The 18,075-nt window shown below is 32.5% G+C and overlaps 1 protein-coding gene across 4 annotated transcripts in view; it reads left to right on the top strand.

The window, feature by feature from the left end:
* Positions 1-18,075, top strand: part of SNTG1 (syntrophin gamma 1) — a 346,950-nt gene that overhangs the window by 101,089 nt on the left and 227,786 nt on the right. For all 4 annotated transcript variants that reach the window (XM_028119009.1, XM_028119008.1, XM_088023148.1 and 1 more), the window contains exons 7-9: positions 7,292-7,394; positions 12,369-12,451; positions 16,412-16,542. In XM_028119009.1, coding sequence (XP_027974810.1) covers positions 7,292-7,394; positions 12,369-12,451; positions 16,412-16,542 — 317 coding nt within the window. The remainder of the gene's footprint in view (positions 1-7,291; positions 7,395-12,368; positions 12,452-16,411; positions 16,543-18,075) is intronic.

Below are 18,075 nucleotides of genomic sequence, written 5' to 3'. Positions count from 1 at the left end.
CTGAGAAACAAACTGAGGGTTCTAAAGGGTAGGGGGTTGGGGGGATGGGTTAGCCTGGTGATGGGTATTAAAGAGGGCACATATTGAATGGAGCACTGGGTGTTATATGCAACCAATGAATCATGGAACACTACATCAAAAACTAATGATATAATGTATGGTGATTAACATAACATAATAAAATAAAATTTTAAAAAATAAAAAATAAGTAATGAATAGGAAAAAATGTTGCAAAATTTACATTTATATACATTGCTATCTATATATAGTTTTACAAGTATAGCTGTCTCCTCTAAGTTCTGGGTTTGCAGTTGAGTTTTTATGTTCTTTTCACCCCTAGATTTTACATGGAATCCTACATATAATTTCTTACAATATTATTTTGGTAGTAGTGTTTACATTTAACTCTTTAATTCATTAAGACATATTGTTAGTATATTGTTTAAAATCGTGTACTATCTTATTTTCCTCTGTAAAGATAGTCAGATGTGTTTGTACCATTTATTATAACCAGTCTTTTAAAACTAGATTTAAAAAAAGTCTGTCATATATTAAAAGTTCAAGTGCACAGTATGGGGTAGGTGGGAATGTATTAATAGGTATGAAAAATGACAGAACAGGGAAATAAGGACAGAGGTATGTGGAGAGCTGTAATTTTAAATAGATTGATGAAGATAGAACTCATTTGGATGATTTTTGAGGTAAGAGTAGAGGAGGTAAGGATGTTAGCCATGCAAATATTTAGGGAGAGACTATGGTAGGCTCATGAAGCAGCCAGGCATATTCAAGAAATATCATGAATATTCTTCCGTTCCTATTTTTCTTAGAGTTTTTATTAGAAAATACAGCTCAATTTGACCAAATGTCCTTTCAGATTCTATTGGAGAGGATAAAATTCTCTCTCTCTAATCTATTATCTAATATGTATTAATAGATAGGTTACATATGTTTAGCTTGTTGATGAAATTAATTACATTTATAATAACTTCTTGATATTTATCCAGGCTGGCTCTTTTGAAATAAGACCTATTTTGTCATAGTACAATTTCATTTGTCACTTGTAGGATTCTATATGTGAATAGTATATTTAAATTATTACAACTATATTTATATTAACAGTGGTCTTTTGTTTCTTCATATGTCAGCCTTTATTATTAATTTTCATTTTAGTTTGATTTAGTGACATGAATTGAAGGGGTTCAATAATTTCATACTGGAATAATTTCTTCTTTAAGAATTAAATAAAACTTAGTTTTGAACCCATCTGTTCCTGATGCCTTTTGTGAAGTAAAGCTTTCATGAATTTTAAAATTTAATTAAGCCTGCTTAATAGAACATAAACTAGGCAATTGGCCATATAACAATAAGAAGACAAAGTAAAATATTGCTTGAATTATTGAGGAAATCATCTTGGAATTAAAATAAAAGCTATAATAGCATTTATATAACCATGGGAACTAGCTAACAATGTATTCTGCTTGTTATGTTGAAGTTGGATTTATCTAGCATTTGACTTTTCATCCACTTTTGTTACAAAGAATCTTGTTCTAATGGAGTATTTGAAAGTGATGGAATTATTTTTAGTCATAGCTTTAAATATTCCAGGAAAATTTGCTCAAGTGTTTCCACATTTTTGCATCACTAAAGTAAATGTTTTTTTTGCATATTGAAATTCATTGATACTATTATTGCATCCTGATTATCAGAGCTTAAATTTATTATTCATTCAGACTTCATTCTTGTTTGTAATATTTACCAAAATTCAAAAATTACTTGAACACTATTTTAGGTTGAAACTTTAGTAATTCAGAAATATTAAAATTTTAGTAGTTCTTTTTTAAACATATTACCAGATATACATTTGTGCTACGACTTTTCATTTTAAAGCAGCATAAAATTTGGACTAGAAAGCCTTCTATTGTACTCCTTTATATATGGAGTGTTTTTCATAAATTAAAATGCAGGAAAAATGAAAAAATAAGTGAATGCATCCTCAGGAATGTCGCATCACCTTTCTGGAGCTGCTTTATCCATGACAATTCTGATCTCCATGCCCTGGTCATTCTATTCCTGGATCTTCCAGCACTATTCTGTATCCCCTGGTCATAGTAATACAAGGTGAGAAATGACAGTTTTAAACCATCCCAGATCCCTTTCTTCTTTTGCATTGCTTCTTCCAAATTTTAAATTGTAGTTGATTTCTCACAGTTGGTTCACCTGCTACTTCCAATGATCTTCCTACATATAGTTCTATACCCTGTTTTCCAGTTGGATAATGTCTGCTGTTCCATTTGATTTACCCCCAACCCAACAGCACCAGTTCTTGTGACTATTGTAGACTCCTTCCTTGGTCAAATGTTTCACTCTTAAAAAAGCTCTGTCTCCTGCCCTGAAAACTGGCAGCCACTGTGACCCCAGGTGTAATCTGTAGGAATGAATGTATTCACCTGCATTCACACTGTAGCAAGTGTAGTATACTCTCTCATCTGCCACTCCACAGATTCCCCTGAAACCTGAATGTGAAAGCAGGCCAGAGGACCCATTAACCCCATTTTGGAAAGCTTTTAAGTTACAGTTTCCTCTCAATCTTTTATTGTATAAGACAAGTAATAAGTCAAGTTTTTTTTTTCCACAACTAATATAAACAAAAAGTGATTACATAATAATATATATAATAAAAAAGTGATTTGTTTATTCCATGTCAACATGTAATTACTATGTTAACATGAGCAGCAAAGCATGTGATTGTATCTAGTGTTAGCCTAGTTGTTTTGTCAGTAAGGCAACCTGTTTAAAACCATTCTTCAAAGTCACATTTAATTTCCTTTTCAGCCAGGAGTCAGGCTTTAAGAAAATGATTTACTGCACTTAACAATATGTCAAGAGAGATGAGTCAAATGTTAATGTGAAATTCTAGGTAATTGTTTTCCATCACTGTCATCAGTGAGCAGCAATACTTACCTTACTCTCTGGAGATCTAAATCTTATTTGATTGTTCTGACATCACGCTAGGCTAGTAACTATGGTCCTCACAAACCTTCTTACTGCTCTTCTTGCCACTGAAGGTGTGTGTGTGTGTGTGTGTGTGTGTGTGTGTGTGTGTGTGTTTCCCCACACCAAGAGAATTTCCCCAAACCCAGAGAATTTACAAGACCAAGAGTGAACTCTAAGGTAGACAATGGACCCTGGGTGATAATGATGCAATGTCAGTTCATCATTTGTAAAAAATGTACCCTTCTGTTGGAGGATGGATGTTGATGACCAGGAGGCAGTGCACGTGGGGAGGCAGGGAGCATATGGGGAATCTCTGTGCTTTCCCCCAAAGTTTTGCTGTGAACCTAAAACTACTCTATAAAAATAAAGTCTTCAAAAAAATAAAAATATAAAACAGTTCCCAGGCATGGACATTCTTCACTTCATATACCGTAGATGGATAAATTCCTCTTTAAAATCTCATATTAAATAGAATATCCTCCAAGGGGAAGGAGAAAAGAGTGAAGAAGACAAAATGGTCTTATGAAGTTTCCCTTCTAACAGGTGAGTGGAACTCAAAAACATTCAGTTCATGAACTGAGTTGTTAGGTTTGTCGTGGTTTAATATAATAAACCTACTAATATCTATTTTAATTCCTTCCCCCTGTTCCCTCTTATTATTGCCATACTTTACCTATCTCTCACACTTTGTTCACATACACACCCAAGGCAATATGATAGAATAGCCATGATAATCCATGATCAGATCAAAATGCACTTTTGATTTGCATCATAAAATGTGAATGAAAATGAAAAAGCTGGATTTATTGGTACAGATTTCTGATTTTGCAGGAAGATGACATCCATCATTACTCATGATGTAGAACCAATATTTTTCAACCTGACAGTATCAGGCTGATGAAATATGCATTCAAAGCATAGTAGCAAAGCTGAGAAAAAATTTAAAACACATTATATCAATCCTGTTCACTGAAAAAATGAATATTCCTGTATTTATTAAGAAATGTGTATGTGTCGAGGACTTGAACTTGTGCCGGCCAGAAAGATAACCACAGCTGACCTTTTATTAAAAACAAAACTAAGTTATCCCCTAGAGTGAGATTTTACAATTAAAAATTATTTTTTTTATTTTTCTCAATTATACTTGAATAAAACTTCAAGATTGAAGTACACATGTAAACAAGTTGTCCATTGCTTATATCTGAGGCAACTATATTTAACTTACACATGTTTATTCTCATATTTACCCTTAAGATGCTCATACTGTTCTTTATTATTTAATGATAGAAATTATTTGTTGTACATTTACTGTAGAATAGAAGTATTGACCTATTGTTTTCCACCATTCCATATATTTCACTGACTCATGAACTCTCAATACAGTTATATAATAATGATTATATCAGTGTTAAATGTCACTGCAAAACATAAGGCAAGCTCATAAATTCATACTAAGCCAAAAATTGAATAAAAAAATGACATTGGGAACTTGAATAGAATTGTCTTGCATTTATAGAAAAGTAGGAGGGAATTGATGTCTTTATAGTATTACATTTAGTGATCCATGACAGCATAGCCTGACATTATTTAAAAATTATTATATTTATTTGTTGATATTGAATCAAAATCAGTTGACCTTTGTATTGTTAAAAAACAAAATTTAAACAAGTAAATTTGAAAATCTAATTCACTTTGTTAAGCCATTTATGAATCAGGCAGCATCCCATCTAGCAAGTAGAAAGGAGCTCCAAGGCTCTGTACAAAATGGAAGGATTTTATAGGCAGACAAGGGGAGGGACAATTAGTCAAAAAAAAAAAAGAAAAGAAAAAAAGAGAAAGTATTGCTTGAGGCAAGATCAAGAGGAAGGGCAAGAGGCCTTAGTAGATGGATTACCTCATCTTCCTTTGGGGTTGGAGAGGGCCCATGCGGCAGATTACCTCCTTGGTGCTGACCAGAAAACTCCTGTCTATTTAAGACTATATTTTTGGGAGAGTTTGAAATTGCAATTAGATTAGGTATTAAGCTCTGGTTTGGTGATAGCCTAACATATATGACTCCATTTGGGCTATGGTTTTCTTTCTAACAGTGTATTACTTTGTATCTATACTATTTCATGCTGAACTCCCTTAGTAACTCAACTGGTAATGTCTCATGTAATAATGTCTATAGATTCCCAAGGATTTTCTATACTCAAAATTATCTTATGTCTGAATAACGACAGTTTCATTTCTTCTTTCAATTCTTGGCATTTTATTAGCTCTTTTCTTGCCTTATTGCAATAAGACCTGAAGAAAGATTAAGGAAAACGAGATAGTAGACATTTTTGTCTCATTTCTGATCTCAGAGAGAAATGTCTTAATAAATCACCATTAATGACGATGTTTCTTAAAGATATTTCTATATCCTCTTTCTAATATGAAGATACTCATTTGTATACTTAGTTTTCTATGAATTTTTATCAAATGTATTTTATTAAATTCATCTTTGCATCTATTTAAATGACTATATATATTTTTTCATTTTTAAACCTTTTTTTTCTACTTTTAATGTGATGAAATACATTATTTTTTCCTGCATGTGAGTGGGTGAATTTTATTGTTCTGTCCTCAAGTTTACTGATTCTGACTTCTGTCATCTTTGCTGTATTATTGAGCCAATCCAATATGTTTTTTTTAAATTTATGTTAATGCTGTTTTTAGTTCTATAGTTCTATTTGGTTCTTTTTCACAATTTGTATTTCTTTGCTGAGATTTTGTAATTTTTCATTTGATTCAAAAGATTGTAATTTCTTGCTGACGTTTTTATTAAGGTGGCTTTAAAACCTTATCAGATAATACCAGTTTGTAATTCATCTAGTTGGAGTTAGCTATATTTTCTCATTCAAATTGTGATTTTTCTGGTTCTTAGTGAGATGTGTTATTTTGTTTCTTAGCCACTTCGCTTATTATGTTGAGCCTGTGGTTCTTATGTAAGACTTTTTTTTTCTTTTTAGCAGGAATTCATTCTATTTACCATACAGGTCCTAGCCTAATTTTGTGGACTGTGGTTCCATTGACAATATACTTTTTAGAGCCTGTTTGGCTTCTTTGGTCTAATTGATTTCCCACTGTTTCCTGCTGATGCTGTTTGAGGAGGTGGCAGGAGATTTCTCACGCTGGGTCCCGTTGTGCCACTAAGTGGACAAAGGGATTCTTTACCCACCAGTGGATAGAAATCCCTCTGTTGGGTGGGAGCATCTAAAACACCCCTCCTCTGTGTGCTGTTCCATCAGTCCTGGGATCCCTAACGAGTTCTTCTATTCTCTTTCTACCTGTCAGAGTTTGACTTGCATTTCAGTTGTATCTTGCAGGTTTTTGAGTGTTTATAGTTACTGAGGGGGAGCAGGGGAAGATGAAGCCAATCCATCTTCTCCAGACCCCAAATCATTCTAAATCCTTTTGATAGCCAATTCTCTAATGACTGGAGGTGGAGAATTTTTTTCTAGATGTTTATTCACAAGCTGTGTCCCCATGTTTACTAACTGTCTCTTCACTAATTATTCGTAATTCTCCTCTTAGCTGATGTGAGATTTCAAAATTATAAATATGCCTATATCCTTTCTATGTATGTTTGTTATAAATAACTCCTCAGCTTCCTGTACTTCTTCTAATATTTCTTACAATTGTCTTGATACAATTTTTGAAGAAATTGACATTATTTTAACTGGTAGAATTAGAGCTATTCTATAATTTGAAAAGTGTTGAGAGTTGATGATAGTCTCCACCATTATTCCAAGTTTGCAGGGAAAGGAGAATAAAATATGCAATGATATAATAGGAAAATAATACCTATTTATTTATTTATTTATTTTTTGCAAAAGTGCTTGACTGAATTGGGCCAATTTTGTTAAATGTGATTAGCTCATTCATCAGCATCTGCAGGGTCATTTATTTTTATATCTCCAAGTAGTGTATAATAGAGGTTCAGTAAATATTATTAAATTAATGACACAGTGGCTTGAGCACTACATCTTTCTATAGATGTCATAATCTTTCATATTGACTAACACCAAATACTAAGAGACCTCTATAAATATGAATGGAAGATGATGACACTGTGAGTGAACAGGGGACCACCAAATGTTGGGAAGAGGAAGAACATGATGGCTGTATCCCCCCATCTTTAATAAAATGTTTCTGACCATTATGGAAAAAAGAGGGGTGGAAAAGACAACGAATCATTTCAAGGTTTTGCAATCATATAAAATACTTTGTGTCCATCGCAATAAAGTATCATTTTCCTTCGGTTTTATTTTAGGTTCAGGTGCTTCGGAACGCTGGAGAAGAAGTGACCCTAACAGTGTCATTTTTAAAAAGAGCACCTGCTTTCCTCAAACTCCCACTGAATGAAGATTGTGCATGTAAGCATTTATGAAGTATAGGTAAAATGCTCGCATCATCATATATATTTTCTAAACCATTATTTCCTGACAGTAATTGGTAATTTTTTAAAAGTTGGGATTTCTGCTTGAGTACAAATATTTTTATATCACAAAGCATTCAATGAATGCTTATGCAAAGGGAGTAGATGTTATTTTGTTTCAGAATGTATTCAGCACATTTACAGTTATTTGCTAACCTATAATTGGAGACATATCATTTATTGTAAAAATAGTATCATATCAACTACATACATTTTGTATCTCTGTTATATTTCATTCTTAATATTTGATTAATATATTTTCTCTAACTTGTAGAATAAAAACTGTTATTTAGCTACTGGACTTAAGCACTTACACTTAAGTCGTCCTGATGAGGCTAGGGAGATTGAAGGAAGCACCAGTCTATGTGGAAATTCCTAAGGGTTACTTAAAAATCTCTGTATCAGTTTCTATATTAAGAAATAAAATATCATCTAACATTTTGCTAAAAATCAAAGAAGAATACATCTTTGAGGCATAATTTGCATGCAATGAAATGCAAAGCTCCTAAATGAACAATTGGATTGGTTCTGACAATGCACACATTTGCTTAATCTACATGCCTTTAAATCAGAGAAAGGTCCTTCTGTGCCTCTTCCCAATAAATAACACCCACAGAAATAGCCATTAATTTAATTTCTTAGCATGATACTTCTTTTTGCTTCTTCTTGACTTTTTTAGAATGGAATTATACTGTATTTACTCTTTTATGTCTGGCTTCTTTCATAATGAAAATCACTTGTGTGATTTTCAGATGTTTGTTCATTTACATTGCTGTGTAATATTCCATTAGATGAATATACTGAAATTTACTAATCATTCTCCTATTGATAGATAACAGAGCTGTTTCCTGTAGTTTGGCACTATGCATAAAGCTATTATGAATATTCTTGTGTAAGGCTTTTGAAAGTCTTCCAATTTTATCTCACTACCATAAGTACTTAAGAGTGGAATTGCTAAGTCACCAGGTAGATATATAGTTAACTTGTTAACTAATTGCCAAAAAATATTTCTAAATTAGACATATATTTAAAAACCTCTTACTCTCCACTCCAGCAATGTACGAGATTTCTGGTTGCTCTACACTTATCCCAATATTTTATGATCAAAGATTTTTTTTTTTTAGATATTCTATTGGGTGTGCAGAGGTAGTTTATTATAGCTATAATTTGCATTTCCCTGAAGACTAATTATAATCAGCTCCTTATCATGTACCATTTGCATTTATTATAGAGATTTGCATATATTATTTTGTAAGTTGTCTGCTCAAGTTTTGCCCATTTTTCTATTGGTATGTCTTTATATAATTGTACTGCAGGAGTTTAAGAAAATATTCTGTATATAATCTTTGTCAGCTATATGTATCACAAATATTTTCTCTCAGTCTATACATAACTACATATTTTACCTAAAAATGTCTTAGGTTTGCAGAAGTTTTTAATTTTGACAGTCTAATTTACTATTTTGTTGTTGTTTTTCTTTTGCATATGGTTATTGTTTTCTGTATCTTCTCTAAGAAATATTTGCCTACTCCAAGGTAGCAAAAGATTCTCCTACATTTTTCCTAGAAGCTTTATGACATTGGGTTTTATGTTTAAGTTTAGAATCCATATTATATTAATTACTTTTTGTGTCTGAACTAGGAATTTAGAATCAAGAAATGACTTTCTTATTTCCATTAACTTTTGTGTCTATTTTTTCGCCATAACTACAGTGCTGATCCCCAAGGATAGGTTTTCCAATTTTGCAATTTTTCAAGATTATTTACCTATTGTAGACCCTTTACATTACTGTGTATATTTTTAAAATAGCACATCAATTTCTACAAAATCCAATTATGATTCTGAATGGGACTAAGTTGGATTTATAGATAATTTTGAAAATTAACATATTAACAACTTTAAATCTTTCAATCCATGAACATGATATAACTTTCTATTTATTTATGTTTTAATTTTTCTCAGCAACATTTTAGTGTTTTCAGTGAGAAAGTCATGTGTATCTTTTATTAAATTTATTTCTAAGCATTTTTTATTCTACTGTAAATGGTATTTTAAAAAAAATTAATTGTCCAGTCATTGTGGCTAACACATAGAAGTACAGTTTATTTTTATACATACACTTATTCTGCCTCATAGGCTTAACTTTCTATTCGTTCTGTAGGGTTTTTGTTATATTCTTTAACACTTTCTACTTACAGTTATGTTATTTGCAAATAATGAATTCTGCTTCTTTTTTTCCAATCTATATTTTTTAAATTCCTTTTTCTTGCCCATTGCAATGGTTAGGACTTCCAGTAAATGTTATATAAAGTACTGAGAATAGACATCTTTCTCTTGCTGAAGGTATTAGAGGAGAAATTTCCAGTCTTATTATATTTTTAATCATTTTTGTTTATTCTGCTGATATGGTGAATTTTTAAATATTTATTTTGAATGCCAAATTAAGCCTGAATTCATAGAATAAACACCACTGGTCATGAAATTTTTTTTTTTTTAATGTATTGCTGGTTTCAATTGCTAAAACATTAAGACTTAAAGAGATATATATATGTGGGACACCTGGGTGGCTCAGTCTGTTAAGCATCTGCCTTCTGCTCAGGTCATGATCCCAGGGTCCTGCTCAAGATTAGGGAATACTGGGCTCCTTGCTTAGTGGGGAGTCTGCTTCTCCCTCTCCCTCTGCCCTTCCCCCCTGCTCATGCTCTCTCTCTCTTTCACTCTCTCTCAAATAAATAAATATATAAACAAATATGAAAAACTGAAAAAAATATATTCATGAGGGATATTCATATGTACATTTTTGTAAAGTTTTAGTGCGATTTTGGTACCAGGGTTCTTAATGTCTTCATGTAACTTGTGGAGTGGTAACTCTTTTATTTCCACAGAGATTTTACTTACCAGTAGTAATGTATTTTTCTTAAATAATTTAATAAATTCACCAAAAGGCAAGAACACCCTAGAATTATAATTTTTATTTTGTATGAATTCATCTCTTGAATTCTTATAGGACTTTTTCTGATACTTTTTTTCTTTTATAAGTTTTGGTAAAACATTTTTCAAGATTTTTTTTCCATTTTAACTAAGTTATGAATTTATTTGCATGAAATGATTCATCATATCCTTTTATCATTTCTATTAATGTTTGATGGCTTGCAGTAATACCACCTTCTTCATTCCTGATATTAATAACTTTGTATTTTCTCATTCTTTTACTACATCATTTTTGCTATGGGCTTTATTAATCTTTCCAAAGAATCCATTTTTGTCTTGGTTAATTTTGTCTATTATTTTGTTCAGATTCTTACTATTTTCCACTTCTATTTTTATTATTTTTTGTCTTCTATTTACTTTGATTTAATTTGCTCTTTCATCTCTAACTTCTTAAGATGACAGTATAGATCATTGTGTTTGTACCTTTCTTTTATGTATACATTTAAATCTTTGAATTTCTTTTTTTAATTTTATTTTATTATGTTATGTTAATCACCATACATTACATCATTAGTTTTTGATGTAGTGTTCCATGATTCATTGTTTGCGTATAACACCCAGTGCTCCATTCAATACGTGTCCTCTTTAATACCCATCACCAGGGCTAACCCATCCCCCACCCCCCTCCCCTCTAGAACCCTCAGTTTGTTTCTCAGAGTCCAGTGTCTCAAGGTTCGTCTCCCCCTCCGATTTCCCACCTTTCTTTTTTCCCTTCCTGCTATCTTCTTCGTTTTTTTATTTTAACATATAATGTATTATTTGTTTCAGAGGTACAGGTCTGTGATTCAATAGTCTTAGACAATTCACAGCGCTTTGAATTTCACTCAAAAGATTGCTTTGGATCTGTCGCAGAACTTGACATATCATTTTATTTTGTTGAAAATGTATATACATTTTAAAGTAATATGTTTATGTATTAAAATATCTCATAAGAGATAAATGCAGATAAATAGCAAAAGAAAAAATTGTCTAAAACAAAGTATGAAATTGTTAAGATTTAAAAAGTGGAAATACTATATTCATGCTAGTTTGGTAGAAAAGACTGCGATCCCCTTCTTAACAACAGGAAAGCTATGAAACTTTAGAGTGATTAAAAAGGAGAACAAAATCACTTTTTTTTCCAACACTTTAATTTTAGGAGTGTTATCTATGATCTCTGATGTTTTAAGTATAATATCTCAAGTAAAAATTGGGAGTCAATTGTATTAATAGTGCATATTTATCAATATCAGCACCTTCAAAATATATAACGTTTTCCAAAAAAAGTGATTAATCAAAAATCAAGAAATATGTTTTCTAATCCTAACTGTAAAAATTACTGAATTGTGAAATCTCAATTTAAGACATATGATACTCATATTTAGAGATAGATATTAACAGGTTTCTTATGAGAATCTGATATGAAGATTTTTAGTTTCAATTTCACCAATTTACATAGCATGAATGAAGTCATTTCCAACTATAGTATATACCAAGAGCATTTGTAAAGAGCCCATACAAACTTTTTTGCATCATGGAAAATTATGGTATCTAAAAATATGACTTGTCGGTAGGTTGAAACATAACAATAAATAGAATTTTGTAGACAAACCGAACTCTGCACACTTATAAGTATGGTTCATAAGTGTAGGTCACTTTGGATAATGAAATGAAACAATTTTATAAGTTTATATGTTTTTATTAATAAAGCCTTGCAATATTTCTGAACTCACAGATCAATACATGGTTCTCTTTCAGGGTCCTACTTTAGTCACTTAGCCTACTTGCAAAACTCTGGCTTTGATATAAGTGAAATAAAAATTAATTTTATTGCCTGACTTTCTTGACATTACTGAGTATATGGAAAGATATAATGTAGAATGCATCAGTCTAGAATATTTTGGTGTTCTAACCAGTGCGGTGTTGTGATTTTTTCCTGCAGGTGCTCCAAGTGACCAGAGCAGTGGCACCTCCTCTCCACTTTGTGACAGTGGCTTGCATCTCAACTATCATCCCAACAATACAGTAAGATGACCAAGGCATAGTTCAGATTAATAAGGAGATAACACAAAGAAAAGAGAAGAGTAATATATAAAATATATTGAATATATATATTATCTATATGAATAGTCATAGTTTGCAAAAACTGCTAATGAATCTCATTGCTCTGATATAGTTGAGATCCTTGTTTGCTTCATCCTTTAAGAGTTAGGAGTTAAGATAAGCCAGGAAAGAGGGGCACCTGGGTGGCTCAGTCGGTTAAGCAACTGCCTTCGGCTCAGGTCATGATCCTGGAGTCCTGGGATTGAGTCCCACGTCGGGCTCCCTGCTCGGCAGGGAGTCCACCTCTCCCCCTGACCCTCCCCCCCCATGTGCTCTCTCTCTGTCTCTCATTCTCTCTCTCAAATAAATAAATAAAATTAAAAAAAAAAGATAAGCCAGGAAGGAAAAAATAAATAAATACTTTTTAATGTCACTTTTCTCCTCTCAGGTCTGCATTAAGCCTTTTGTAAGCTATAGAGACTTAATTTAGTGAGTTCACACATAACATCACATAATCATTTTATAACAGTGCACATTGTATGTAATTTCATGCTCTAAATGATTTGACATGATTTTTATCGTTTTTCTTTTGAAATCATTTACCTGAAAGTAGCTATTTAATTTTCCATTTGGTAGGATTTCTAAACAATCTGCAGGCATACCAGGAAATTAATGCAAAGAGAGAATAATCTAACATCATGTTAAAATGTCACAAATGTTAAGCTATACATGTATTTAATCATTGATAAAATTGGCATGTTTGTTTTATATACATTTAATAAAATGTTAAATTTTCTTTTCCACATGTATTGTGGAGTAAACCATTTTTTTTTTCTTTTTGGATTTTTTTATAAATATGTTTGAAACTCCTTATATTTCACCCTTCAAAACACTCACACATGCTAAAGACAAAATAGTTCTGTCAAGTTATATGTGAATCTAACAAATTTCCCCTGGGATCACAAACATGAAGAGTAGCAGTAGTGCTGATATTAAGTAGAATTTTATTTTTCTATTCTACATATTAGGATATGTAAAAAACACATATAGCTTCTGACTTAAAAGATTCATCTTTCACTTGAAATTCTTGACCTAACTGTGGCACTTTACCTCAAAGTACTCATTTTGAGCATCTCCAGCCTTCATTGTACCTCAGTGCACCATTCCTATTCCTTACCTGTGTGCCTTGGGTACCCAAGTCCTTTTACTGGCCATTACCTGGCCAGTTCTATCCCATATTCCTCTTCTGTATCTTGATAGGCTTGGAGGCAGGTATGGAGAGTGAAGGACATTTCTACTCAGAGATTTATAAAATTAGGAGCAATCAAAGGCATGTTTTCTTCTGACCCATCACTAAATAACAATGAACAGGGGAAAATGGGAAGGAAGTATGAATTTAGAAACATATTTTTCCACAGAATGTGTGCGTACTATAAACAGTCTCCTTAAGGGAAACATTCAATAATCTTCAAAGGGCATTATAAATAGCAGATTTGTAAAATGAAATACATTAATGCTGATTAGCTCAATAGCTGAAATGGGACTTATTCCATATTTTTTATAAGGAGAAAACATAAAAGAAAGTGACATTTGACAACTTTGTTTCATAAAAGTATCAAGTTGAGATGTTACATCAAAGACACATCAACGATCACATATATTTTCATATATTTCATATAAGACTATGAAGTCTTATAAAACATGATTTTTCAAACTTATACTCATCTATTAGTGATTATCATTGTCCCCAATATTCCATTGCTTAAGTCTTTTATCTTCTGTTACACTTTCTATGTCATTTGTTCATGGAACATATAAAGTGAGGGGAACTATTTGTGTTTTTCAAGAAAGATGAAGAACCATCTTTAAATAATTTGCCAAAAATCACATAGCAAAATTGTGAAATAATCAAGACAAAAATCTGAATTATTCTTTGTGCGGTTTCACCTCTGACTATGAATGGCAAATGTGCTATAATAGATATGATGGCCCTAGAACCATAAAGACTTTTAGGTCTGAATGAATCTGCCTGGCACTGTCACTTGCAGGCTGGCTGACCTGAACCATTTATTTACTGTAAAACTTCTCAGGAGAGAACCATGTGCACTGGGGTCCTTTGAGTTGGTTCCAGACATAATGTTTAATAGTTATAGGGCAACTTGGTGGGACCTGGGACACTTACCACTTGCTACAGTCTGTTCTGGCCACAGAAATCTAGTCTGTTTACCCTAGTGTGTCACTCAAGATTATTGTTTCTTCAAGTACCTTCATGCAGAAAAGGTGGAGAAACAGTAATTTACTGAACCTAAAAAAGCTTTAGGTTTTTCTTTTGTGAGAAGAAGCCTTGTGATAGCCTTATCTTTGGAGATAAGCACAATACAGCCCCAAGAGTTTAAATAAATTGCCCCAGGTTAAAGGACTAGTCAGTTGGGAAATTGGCATTTTTGAACCCAGGTGGTCTGATTTTGATTCAGAGCCTGAACCTTCCCCACATTGTGGTACTGCCACCTAACTGACTTCGTTTCAAAATGTTGACCATCTATAACATGTGACATCAAGGCCAGAAGAAAGATCAACATGAAACCTATGTCTGTGCCTTTGCAATCACCAAATAAGCATCTAAGGCACCGGTGTTGCTTCAAAGGCTAGGGGTCTTGGAGACCAATCACCAGTTGGGCCCCTCATTGGATGGTCTTTGCAAATCTACCCTTGCCTTCCTACCAGAGTGTTCTCAACAACTTGAAGGATTTAGTAGATTTTTGTTGGCACAATTGGGACCAATTAACATAATAATGCCAAAGAGCACTCAACCTTCAGTGAAAAATAACGGAAGTTTTTTTCCCCTAAGCAATTGTGAAGAAATTAATATCTTAAAGAAAATGTTAGGGGAACCTAACTGGCTCAGTTGGTGGAGCATGTGATTCTTGATCTCGGGGTTGTGGGTTCTGGCCCCATGTTGGGTGTAGAGATTACTTAAAAGTAAAATCATTTTTAAAAAAGAAAATGTTAATAATAATGTTGACACTAATGAAGTTTTAACATCTAGACTAAAATAGGATTTCCTTCCAACATCATCACTCAAAAATTATAGAATCTATAGATATAAAGAAGTGACATTGTGCCTTGGCCCCTTACAATCCATGCCAACTTAAATATCAACATTATTCCATGTACTACTGCCAGGAAGAAATATTAAACTAAAGCTGAAATAATGAAAGAAGCATGAATCATCATCAAGTGTGAAAAGCCCAAATTTTATTTAAATAGATGTTTCTTCTATATGTAAGGAAAAAGACCCAAACTTCTAATGAAACTTAAAATACAGGTAATTTTAAACCAGCACTGGTTGATTTAACATGACTTTAAAACAATATAAGAAAATACAAAGATTTTTCTAAACATGAAGTTACAACAATAGACAAAGATTTCCTTGAGTAGTTTTTAAAATTTGTTTTATAAGAATATTTATTCTACTCAAAAATAGTTACAAGTAACTGATAAATCACAAGCAGTTACATAACATTGTTTAGTGCTTAGCAGATACTCAGAAAATATTGGCTAATGGAATGAAATACAACTTATTTTTATATTGTCACTTACTATTTCATTGCAGTTACAGCTTGCTCCTTATTTCCCATTCCTGAATGAATTCAGTTCGTTCATCCTTCTATTTTTTCTTCCTTCTCCCCACTCCATTTTTTCCCATATGCTTTCCCTACCTCTCTTAATCTCAATGATTCCCTTCTCACTTTCCTATAGAATGCCATTAATAAAGAAATTAACAGATGCAACTTCATGGATCCCTTTTTGAGGCAGTCTATAAATGTCTTTTGATTATTTAGGAGAAAAAAATGATCCCCTCCAAATGAAAAGTATTTGTGACATGGGAACTCAAAACACAGAACTGAAAAAAAGAATACTGATTGTTTATATTCTTTTCAGGACACATTGTCATGTTCTTCATGGCCAACATCTCCAGGCTTGAGATGGGAAAAGCGATGGTGTGACCTTAGGCTGATCCCGCTGCTTCATTCACGTTTCTCTCAGTATGTGCCTGGGACAGATTTGAGTCGGTAAGTTCATGCTAGTAGATTCTGATTTTCTGTTCACTGCAAAGAGGCCTACAACTAAACTTTTAACATAATATGGCTTATGACTTTTATTCTCACCACGTTTCTAATAGTAGAAAGAACTACAAAAAAATAGTATAACACAGTAAAACATTTATGAATCCAATGACACAAAGCATTAAGTTAAGGCCCTAACTCTACTAACTTGCTGTAATAGATTCATTGTCTTTATTTTTTTAAGATTTTTATTTATTTATTTGAGAGAGAGAGAATGAAAGAGAGACTGGGGGGTGGTCAGAGGGAGAAGCAGACTCCCTGCTGAGCAGGGAGCTCGATGTGGGACTCGATACTGGACTCCAGGATCATGACCAGAGTTGAAGGCAGTCACTTAACCAACTGAGCCACCCAGGCCCCCAGTTCGGTGTCTTTGAATTTTTTTTTTTATTTCTTATCTTAGTTTTACTAAATAGTTTTTTTTTTCCAAGGAAATTGTATAGTTAATTTAGATAGCAAACTTTATTTTCATGTACTTGATAATATTCTCGTATTATCTTTTTAAATAAGTGTAGATTATTGGCAATGTCCTGAAGCTCTTCATTATGTGTTTTATAAATAACGAATTTCTTCTTCTTTCTTGATTGTTTTCATTCCTTAAATTCTTTGGCTTGACTTTTTGTTTTTATAGTTTCTTGAGATCAATGTTCTAGGTGTCCTGAAACTTTTCCATAACAAGTGGTATAGTAAATATTTTAGGCTTTGCAGGCCTAATTTCTCTGTAACAACTATCGAATTCTGCCTTTGTTTCATAAAAACTGCCATAGACAAAATATAAATGAATGTATATGGCTGTATTCCCATAAAACTTTATTTATAAAAACAGGTGTCAGGCGAGACTTGGTCTGTAGGCCATGGTTTCCTAACCTTTGGTTTGATAATTTTTCAGACTTCCTTTGCTAATTTATGTAGTCAGAACTGCACATTTCATCAAAGTCTGCTCTAGCTATGCCCAGAAATTCAGGTTTATATCTTGATTTATTTACATAGCTTTTCAATATATCATTTGGTATAGTTTTCTGAGTGGTTGCTCAAGGCACTACAATATACATACATATCTTATCACACCACTGTATTGATGATTTATCACTTTGAATGAAGCATAGTTAGGTCCCTTAATCCCCCCCACACACTTTGTAAGCATAATTATCTTAATTTCTTCTATATATATCAAGCACCATATCAGGTGGTATTATGATTTTTGCTTCAATTATCAAAAATGATCTGAAAAACTTATGGAAAGAAGGATAGTTTATTATATTTAACCCAGGATTCACCTGTTCCAATATCCTTTCTAAAGTTCTAAGCCTTCTGTTAACATTTTCTTTCTATTTAAGTTTTTTTTTTTTAGTCATTCTTTAAAGGTAGATTTACCTGCATCAGATTCTCTTAATTTCCTTTGTCTGAAAATATCTTTTTTATCTTCATTCCTAAGGATAATTTCCATGGATATAGAAATCAGAGTTGACAAGTCTTGCCTTG

The sequence above is a fragment of the Eumetopias jubatus genome, unplaced genomic scaffold (genome assembly GCF_037043125.1).
Source record: "Eumetopias jubatus isolate StellerSeaLion01/CBP00866 unplaced genomic scaffold, mEumJub1_p1.0 scaffold_4, whole genome shotgun sequence".
NCBI lineage: Eukaryota > Metazoa > Chordata > Mammalia > Carnivora > Otariidae > Eumetopias > Eumetopias jubatus.
This window is presented reverse-complemented; position numbering and strand designations above follow the sequence as displayed.